This window comes from Myodes glareolus, chromosome 8 (assembly GCF_982192425.1).
Source record: "Myodes glareolus chromosome 8, mMyoGla1.1, whole genome shotgun sequence".
Classification (NCBI taxonomy): domain Eukaryota; kingdom Metazoa; phylum Chordata; class Mammalia; order Rodentia; family Cricetidae; genus Myodes; species Myodes glareolus.
Window position 1 is genome coordinate 100,664,065 of NC_142033.1, and position 9,952 is coordinate 100,674,016.

Here is a 9,952-nt window from a genome sequence, read left to right on the forward strand (position 1 = left end):
CAGTTTGAGAGCAATATGCACTCTTACTGGCTGAACCATCTCTCCAGCTCTAATTAAAACACACACACACACACACACACACACACACACACACACACACCATGGGCGGTGGTGGTATACATACACCTTTAATCCCAGCTCTTTAAGGGCAGAGGCAGGCGCATCTCTGTGAGCTCCAGTCCAGCCTGGTCTACGAATTGAGTTCCAGGATAGCCAGGACTCTCTTTAAACCTGGGAGAGGTGGCACACACCTGTCATCCCAGTACTTGGACTGGGGTGACAGAAGATCAGGAGTGCAGAGTCATTGCTGGCTGCATAGCAAGTTTTGAGGTTAGCCTGAACTACACGAGACCCTGTCTCACTGATCCCTACCCTCCAAAAAAATTAATATTCCAAGTGGTGGTGAGACACACCTTTAATCTCAGCACTTGGGAGCCAGAGGCAGGGAGAGCTCTGAGTTCAAGGCTAGTCTGGTGTACAAAGCAAGTTCCAGAACAGCCAGGGCTGCACAGAGAAACGCTGTCCTAGAAAAGAAGATTTGTTGTCTGCAGATGTGGCAGCCCAGAGCTCACTCACTAGGCTACACAGCTACCCCATCATTACCTCCAGAACTCTCATCTGTACATGCGGAAGCTCTCTGTCAACACTAACTCCAGTCTGCTTCCTACCTTGGGAGGTGGAAGCAAGAGGATCAGGAATTCAAGGTCATCCTCAGCTACTTGGTGAGTTTGAAACAAGTCTGGGCTTCAGGATGCCCTTCTCAAAACAAAACAAATGAAAATTATTGTTCAAGTGCCATTCAGAGGACCACACTAGCTCTTCCTGGGCTGCAGGATTAGGATGTGCACATCATGGGGAGACAAGAGTAACTGCACTGCCTACCCATCATACCCGTGAGCTCACAAGCACTCTTGTGACCTCATCCTCCCTTGCCCCTAAATTCACAAGCCAGGTAATCAGCCACTCTCAGCTAGCTGGAGCCAGCTAGATGCCCCAGGGACACTGAGACCAAGGCCCTAATCCTTCAGCAGCTATGGGAATCCATCCCGAGGTAACACAACCTTGTTTGAGGGTTCAGATCTTGCTTAAGAGGGTCAGGCTCTTAAGCCTACACCTGGTCCACCCAACCCATCCCTGCCCCCTCCCTCACCTCCACAAACACACATGAGGTGGTTCACACCCACTACCCCAGCACTAGGGGTGAGTGAGACCATGAGATGGTTCATATCCATTGTCCCAGCACTGGGGGTGAGTGAGACCATGAGATGGTTCACACCCATTACCCCAGCACTGGGGGATGAGACCATGAGATGGTTCACACCCATTACCCCAGCACTCAGGGATGAGGTCATGAGGTGGTTCACACCCATTACCCCAACACTGGGGGTGAGTGAGACCATGAGGTGGTTCATACCCATTGTCCCAGCACTGGGGGGGTAAGACCATGAGGTGGTTCACACCCATTACCCCAGAATTCAGGGGTGAGGTCATGAGGTGGTGCACACCCATTACCCAGCACTCCGAAGGCTGCCGGCAGGACAGCAAAAGTTCAAGATCAACCAGGCTGAGGTGGATCTCTGTGAGTTCAAGGTCAACCTAGTCTACAAGAGCTAGTTCCAGGGCAGGCTCTAAAGCTATAGAGAAAACACCAACCTCTGGCCTATACACACTCATACACCCACATCACTGCACACACACCACTGCACACACACCACTGTACACACACTCACACACACCACTGCAATACACTCTCACACACACCACTGCAATACACACAGCACTGCACACGCTCACATCCATTCTCTCACACACATTATACACACATCACACACGCTCACACACACAGCACTACACACACATCCACTCTCTCACACACATTATACACACATCACACACAGCACTGCACACACTCACATACCTGCACTCTCTCACACACATTATACACACATCACACACTCACACACAGCACTGCACACACGCGCACACCTGCATTCTCACACACAGGGGTGGAAAAACAGAGTGCAGCAGTGAGCTCTTTCAGAAGCTGAGTGCTCAGGCCCCAGTACCCACATGGTGGCCCACAACCATCTGTAGTTCTGGTTCCCATGAGACCAATGGCTTTTTCTGGCCCCTTTGGGTACCTTTATTCACATGTATGCAAACACACACACACACACACACACACACACACACAAATAAAAAATAAGTAAATCATTAAGAAAGAAAGAAAGAAATTGGGCATGTGGCACACACCTTTAATCTCAGCACTCAGGAGGCAGAGACAGGTGGATCTCTGAGTTCCGGGCCAGCCTGGTCTACAGAGTGAGTTCCAGGACAGCCAGGACAACACAGAGAAACTCTGTCACAAAACAAACAAAACCATCAAATCACCCCCTCCAAAGAACTGTCCACATCAAGGCAGCAAAGAAAAGCAGAGGGGACTCTGTAAGGAGCGAGCTCCTTCAGAGCTGAGTGTGGCCCAACGCTGGATGTTCTTGTAGGTTCTGGACACAGGAGAGCAGCTGATGGTCCCTGTGGATGTCTTGGAAGAGGAGAACAAGGGGACCCTGTGGAAGTTTCTACTCTCAGGAGCCATGGCTGGGGCAGTGTCTCGCACAGGGACGGCCCCCCTGGACCGAGCCAGGGTATACATGCAGGTTTGTCTACAGGGCTGTATGGTGGAGAGGGGTGGAGGAGATGGAATTGGTGGAGCTCAGGAGAGCCCGGGTCTCGACATAGAGGTCTCATAAAGTGGAGCTGAGACTGGAGTTGCGGGTGATGGGAACAGGAAGTAGTGCTGGGGCTGGGCTCGGAGAATTCCAGTCACAGAGAGCAACACAGTCCAAGTTAAAAGGTTTGGAGGTCTGCGGGTTGTGGGTGATATCTCTGAGGTGCTTGCAGAGGGACATGCGGGCATGAAAGAGACTGAGGATGGACCCCAAGGCTTCACACATGCTAGAGAAGCCCTCGCTTCTGAGCAATATTCCCAGCCCTCCTTTCTTTCTTGTTGAAAACACATTTATTTTTATATGAGTGAGAGTTTGACCCCATGTCCGCGCACCGTATGCATGCAGTGCCACTGGATGCCAACAGGGGGCGATGGGTTCGCTCGAACTGGATTTTGAGGTGTTGTGAGTCTCCATGTGGGTGCGGGAAAGGGAATCAGGTTCCTCCACAGCAGCGGCAGGTGCTCTTGACCCGAGCTGGCTCTCCAGGGCTCTGGCCACTGGACGGTCACTCCCTGTCACTTTTTATTTTCAGATATCTCAGTAAGTAGCTCGGGTTGGCCCTGAACTCACTCTGTAGCCCAGAAAGGACTTGAACTACAGTGTTCCTGACTCAGGCTCCCAAAGAGTTGGGCTTACAGACCAGCCTGTTCAGAGCTGGCCACAGTGGGTCTTTAGATAAGTGTGAGGACTAAATAGGTGGATCCACCTAGTGGGACAGGCCTGCGACCCCAGCTGTTCCGGAGGCTGAAGTGGGAGGATCTCCACTTCAAGGCCAGTTTGGGCAATTTTAGTGAGAAGGCCATGTGTCAAAATATAAAATAAAAAGAGGACTTGGGACTTAGCTCAGGAGTGGAGCCCCTGCCTAGACCCCTTCCCTCAGTGAGGGGCTGGGGGTGTGGTCAGGGTGGAGCCCCGCCCAGAATCCCCAGTGAGGGGCCGGGAGCGTGGTCAGGGTGAAGCTCCGCCTAGAATCCCCCCAGTGAGGGTGGGGGCGAGGTCAGACTGGAGCCATGCCCAGAAGCCCCCAGTGAGAGGCTGGGGGTGTGGTCACGGTGGAGCCACGCCCAGGCGCTCTCAGTGAGGGGATTGGGGGCGTGGTCAGGATGGAGCCCCGCCTAGAATCCCCCCAGTGAGGGGCTGGGCATACCTGGTGGGATCTCTCAGGGCTACTCACCCCTCTCGCTTCCCAGGTGTACTCCTCCAAGAGTAACTTCAGGCACCTCCTGAGTGGCCTGCGGAGCCTGATCCAGGAGGGAGGTGTCCGCTCGCTCTGGAGGGGCAATGGCATCAACGTGCTCAAGATCGCCCCGGAATACGCCATCAAGTTCTCAGTGTTTGAGCAGGTGAGTCTGGGATGACTTTCCACAGAGCAAGGCCCCAGCGTGCAGCGTGACCCTCTGCCCTTCTGGTGCACAGCGGCTGCCAGCTTCTCTCACTCCTCCTTTCCTTGCAGTGTAAGAATTTCTTCCGCAGTGTACAGGACTACCCGCCCTTCCAGGAGCGGGTGATGGCGGGATCCCTGGCTGTGGCCATCTCCCAGACTCTCATCAACCCCATGGAGGTAAGGCCGGAGGGCCTGAGTAGCCAGGGCTGGTGCTGGGCCACCCCCTCACCATCTTTTCTCCCTCCTATCTTCCGGTTACCTTCCTCGCTCCTTCTCCCTCCTCGCTTTCCTTTACCCTCCTGCCCTTTGTCTCTGTCTCTTTCTCTCTGTGTCTGTCTCTCTCTCTCTCTCTGTCTGTCTCATTGTGTTTGTTTTAGCTTTTGCGACAGGGTTTCTGGAACTTGCTCTGTAGACCAGACTGTCCTCAGACTCACAGAGATTCTCCTATCTCCGGGTCCTGAGTGCTGGGATTAAAGGTGTACACCACCACTGCCTGGCTCTATTTTGTTTGTTTGACACAGGTTTTCAAACTTGAGCACAGCATAACCCAGAACACCAGTCGTCATCCTGCGTGGGCCCCAAGTGCTGGGATCATAGACACTAAATACAACTTTCCCCTTCATTTCTTTCTTGCTCCGATGCTAGAGATGGGACTTGGGACCTCCCTCAGGCTAGGCAAGCTCTCACCACTGAGCATCACCCCACATGCACTTCTCTTCCTTGCTGTGTGCCCTGAGCTGATCTGTCCCCAGATGGCCCATCCCTTGTCTCTGACAACCCCAGAGATCAGCTATGTACTTTTCTACAGACTTAGAAACTTTCTCAGAGATTTCAAATTCTGACACTGGGGGAAGGGGGGAAAGAGAAATGAATGTGAGATGATTTGTTTTCAAGTGTAGCCCAGAATGGCCTTGGTCGCGCAATGTAGCGAAAATGATGCTAAACTCCTGACCCACCTCCCTCCGCCTCCTAAGGGCCGGGATGGCAGGTGCACACGGGAGTCAGTAGCTCTACTTCATACAGAAGCTGAACGTTTTCCCAAGTCAGCCTCAGCTCTCCCCCTACAGTTTGCCAGGATCTCGCTGCTGTGTGACATATAGGCCACAGGCTCGCTCCTTTAGGAGACCCCCCTCCCCCCAGGCTGCCTTTCCTACCAATGCAGGACATAACTTAGTGTGGCTCTGTGCCCTTCTCCCAAGCTGTGACAGACATGTAAGGACATATGTGTCCTGCTGGCTCTCCAGGTTTGCAGGGCCCAAGCCACCCACCTCTACAGTCCCCAGTAGACTTTTAGACTGGGCCACAACCTTAAGCTCAGCACTCCAGAGGCAGAGGCAGGTGGATATCTGTGAGTTGAGGGTCAGCTTGGCCTACAGAGTGAGTTCCAGACAGCCAGCCATACAAAGTGAGACCCTGTGGGGGAAAAAAAATTGGGTAACGCTTTTGTATTTCAGAAGTTAACTTTTGGTTTCTGGTTGTGTGTGTGTGTGTGTTTGTGTGTGTGTGTATGTATATGTGCATGCCTGTGTGTGTGTTAATGTGTGTATTGGTGTTGGTGTGTGTATGTGATGCCTCTCTTCTTGGGGGTCAGGAGCACCAATGAGGGTTGAATCCAGGGTTTTTGCACATGGTAGACAAGCGTTCAACCCCTACCCCATCTGTTTTTTCGAAATTCTGTTGGTGTGTCTGTATATGTACATTGAGTGCCTGCAGAGATCAGAAGAGTGCATCGGATCCCCAGGACTTGGAACTACCACATGGGTTCCAGGATCAAACTTAGCAGCAAATGCCTCACTGCACTGCCTATTTGTTTTTGAAATGAAGTCTCATGTAACCCAAGCTGACCTTGCGCTCTCCATCCTCCTCAGCTAGAGGCTAGCCTGGGTTACTAGAGACCCAGTCTCAAACAAATAGAGTGGGAATTTGGGCATTGATTATGGTTAGATGATGTCTTGGGGTCCTGTTGGCTTGGGTGTTTGTTTTGTTTTGAAGGCAAGGTTTCAGACTGAGTGTGGTGGTAGTGCATGCGTTTCTTTAATCCCAGCACTCTGGGGCAGAGACAGGAGAATCTGTATGAGTTTGAGGCCAGCCTGGTCTACATAGTGTGTTCCAGGCCAGCCTAGTCTACACAGTGAGGTCATGTCTCAAAAAGGAGTGGGAGGCAGGGTTTCATTGTAACCAGGCAGAACTGGAACTCCCCCCACCACCGTGTAGGAGGACAACTTTAAACTTCCTGTCCCATCTCTACTTTTGAGCGCTGAGAACACAGGTGCGTGCCACCACTCCCAGCTTATAGGGGTGCAAGATGAAACTCAAGGCTTTGTACTAGGCACACCTTCCACCAAATGAGCCACTGCATCAGCCTACTGTGAAAGTCTTGCTATGTAGGCCAGGCTAGCCTGGAGTTTGCAATCCTCTTGTTTCAGCCTCCCCAGTGCTGGGATAATGGATGGGTTAACCAGAATTTGGGTTTAAACTCTTTTCTTGAAAAAGCTCAACTCCTCAGGTATTATAATGAGAACAATCAGGCCAGTGCAGTCCCCTCTTTCCATGTAGGTGGCCCTGTGCTGCAAATGCACAACTGAACCCTGACAATATCTCCACCTACCAATACCAGGTGGGGTGACAAGCCTGCCCGAGAGTATTTAACCAAACGGACCTCCTCCTCCTCTCCAGGTACTCAAGACTAGGCTGACCCTTCGCCTTACCGGCCAGTATAAAGGACTTCTGGACTGCGCCAGGCAGATCTTAGAACGGGATGGCACCCAAGCACTGTACCGAGGCTATCTGCCCAACATGCTGGGCATCGTACCCTATGCTTGCACTGATCTGGCTGTCTATGAGGTGTGTGTCCCCAGGGAAGAGAGCATTGACTCCAGGTCAGCCCAGACCTCTCTCCCTGCCCCCTTCGCACAAATTTTGGTTTTTCTAGATATATTTAAGCTAGCATTTGGGTGCTGGGAACTGAACTTGAGTCTTCAGCAAGAACAACTAATGCTCTTTACTGCTGAGCCATCTCTCAAGACCATTGTTTTGTTTTTGTTTTGGAAACAGGGTTTCTCTGTGTAGCCCTGGCTGCCTGGAACTCGATCTATAGATCAGTCTGGTCTCGAACTCAGAGATCCAAAGACTGTTGTTTTTTAAAACAGGGTCTCAGTATGTAACCTCAGCAAGCCTAGAACTCAATATGTAGGTGAGGCTAGCCTCAAACTTAAAGAGATCCTCCAGCCCCTGCCCTCCCCCGACCCCCATGCTGGGGTTAAAGGCATGCACCATCATGCCCATCTTGACCGGGAGTCATTATCAATAGCACTCTGCTGGGTGGTGTTGGTGCATACCTTTAATCCCAGTACTCAGGAAGTAGAGACAGGCAGATCTCTGTGAGTTCGAGGCCAGCCTGATCTACAGAGCTAGTTCCAGGACAGGGTCCGAAGCTACAGAGAAACCCTGTCTCAGAAAAAAAAAATAGCATTCTTGCCTCCTTTTGCAGCTACTCCGGTGTTTGTGGCAGAAGTCGGGTAGGGACATGACAGACCCCAGTGGCCTGGTCAGTTTGTCATCTGTAACACTGTCCTCGACCTGTGGCCAGATGGCCAGTTACCCGCTGACTTTGGTGCGCACACGGATGCAGGCACAAGGTCAGCCTGGCCCCGTCCCTACCTCATCCTGGCTTTCTGAATTTTCTCATCCTTCCCCACAAACTTCCAGCCTCTCCATAAACTCATCTGTAATGCCTATGCTGAGTACGGAACCTACCAAAACATATGCTCACTCACCAATCTAACCCCGGCTCTCAAATTAGAAGTCACCCCATCACTTGGGAAGTGGAGGCAAGAAGATCTGGAATTCCAGATCATCTTTGGTGACATACCTTGAGGCTGGAGCTGGAGCTCAGCCTGGTACAGTATGTAGCATGTGCCTATGTGTGAAGCCAGGGGTAAATGGGGTGTGGCAGTGCTGTAATTTCAGCAAGAGGTAGAGTCAAGAGGATCAGGAGTCTCAAAGCTAGCCTCAGCTACATATGGAATTCTAGGCCAGCCTGCACTGCATAAAACCATCTCAAAATACATACATGGCAATAACCGAATGATCTCTACAAGATTGCAAAAAACGTGACCCAGATCCTCTCACACTGACAGTGATATCTCATATCAGACCCAGTGCTGAACTTGTCTTTGTCTATCCCCAGACACTGTGGAGGGCTCCAACCCCACCATGCTGGGAGTCTTCCGGCGAATACTGAGTCAACAGGGCTGGCCTGGGCTCTACAGAGGCATGACGCCCACATTATTGAAGGTGTTACCAGCAGGCGGTATCAGCTACGTGGTGTACGAAGCCATGAAGAAAACTCTGGGTGTACAAGTCCTGAGCAGATGACATGCCCCGAACAAAAAGAGAATGGAATTCCCAGTGTCTCTGGGTCTCAGAAAGCCCACTAAGGCTCAGGCTTTAGGGCCATTTTGGTTTGCAAAAACCATACAGGACTAGGGTTAGAAGTGCTGGGATTCCCTCCTGCAGTCTGAGTTGATATGATATTCCAGCCTGCTTTGTTGCACGCTCGTCCAACAGAAGGTGTGGACAAAGAATAAAGATAGTTTTGGCTGTCTCTGCCTGGGATTAGCTGGTTCAGGGTGGGTAATCTGAGTATGGGGGCGTATGTCAGTGTAAAGAGCTTGCCCAGCAAGGTCCTGGATTCAGTCCCCACCCTGAGGGCCTGGGAAACAAGGGGCTTAAGTTCCTGTAGGGACCTGAGATTTTTGGATCCAGGGTGTTAGCTGGGGGTTTTAGACCCCCTGTAAGAGGGATCCTGTCCAGGGTGGGTTCTGGATTGGGAGCTGGGAGCTTGGACCTCTGTGGGGACCTGGGTCCAGTTTAGAAACAGGCTTGCAGTAAGTTTGAGGAGTTGGTGCCATGAGTACTGGAAGAAATACAGGTTCTAGATTGTCGGGATGAGAGGTAAGATCCGGGACACTCCTGGGTTCTTCAACAAACCTCGGGCCGCCCACATCACATAGACAGATCCCCCAGGCTTCGAGCAGGCCACGTGCAAGTCCTCCCAGAGACAGGTTGCTGGTGCGCTGATCTAGAGGTCAGGCCGTAGTTCCGGCGGCAGGGCACCACCGCCCACGTCCGCGGCCATTCACTCCTGCTCCCGCTAATCCGCTCTCGCCGTCTGGTAACGGGTTCCACCCAATGCAGGTGCGCGCCCATCAAAACAGGGCGCTATTACTTCCGTCGCTGCTATTCGCTTAGGGAGACGTCAGTCATTTAACGCTTGCTCCTGTCGCTCAGTCATTGGCTCAGAAATCGAGGGACATGGAGTCTAAGAAAAGCCGTCAAATCCAAATCCAAGCACATCACCCCCAAAACGCTCCAGAGACTGGGTTAAGTGACTGCCAATCTTGACAAGCACCGCCTTCCACGTGTATTCACTGGCTGGCATTCACAACTATCTCACCGAAGGCCCGCCCGCTCATCCAGGAGCTCTTTCGCTAAGCCCCGCCTCCAGATCCACGTGACTGGACAGAGCCATCACTCTCGTTCTGGAGCCGCCCAGCGAATCTGGAACTCACGCTTCATTGGCCTTCTGTCTTCTCGCGTGACTTTGAACTGCCCGCCCAGCTCCAGCAGCCCACGGTTTATTGAGTCCTATAGTTGTCAGTCACTCCGCACCTCCCGCCCCGTAAACCTTGCGGGAGTCTGACTGGTCGCCCGGATTCACGGCTCACGATTGGTCGGCGCAGAGCGACAGCCGCATTCTACTGGCTGCTCCGCGCCGTCCGTCACACCGGCGGCGGGAGGAGGTGCCCCTCTTCCCCCCCCCCCTCGTCGTCTTCCC

At 52.4% G+C, this 9,952-nt stretch overlaps 1 protein-coding gene across 1 annotated transcript; it reads left to right on the top strand.

The window, feature by feature from the left end:
• Nucleotides 1–942: 942 nt before the first annotated feature.
• On the top strand, nucleotides 943–8,721 carry Slc25a41 (solute carrier family 25 member 41). Its single transcript, XM_048427409.3, has 7 exons — nucleotides 943–1,051; nucleotides 2,502–2,657; nucleotides 3,920–4,072; nucleotides 4,183–4,290; nucleotides 6,790–6,957; nucleotides 7,604–7,751; nucleotides 8,303–8,721. Exons 1-7 carry the CDS (start codon nucleotides 1,034–1,036, stop codon nucleotides 8,488–8,490), a joined length of 939 nt encoding a protein of 312 aa, XP_048283366.1. The 5' UTR covers nucleotides 943–1,033; the 3' UTR covers nucleotides 8,491–8,721.
• The last annotated feature ends 1,231 nt before the right edge of the window (nucleotides 8,722–9,952 follow it).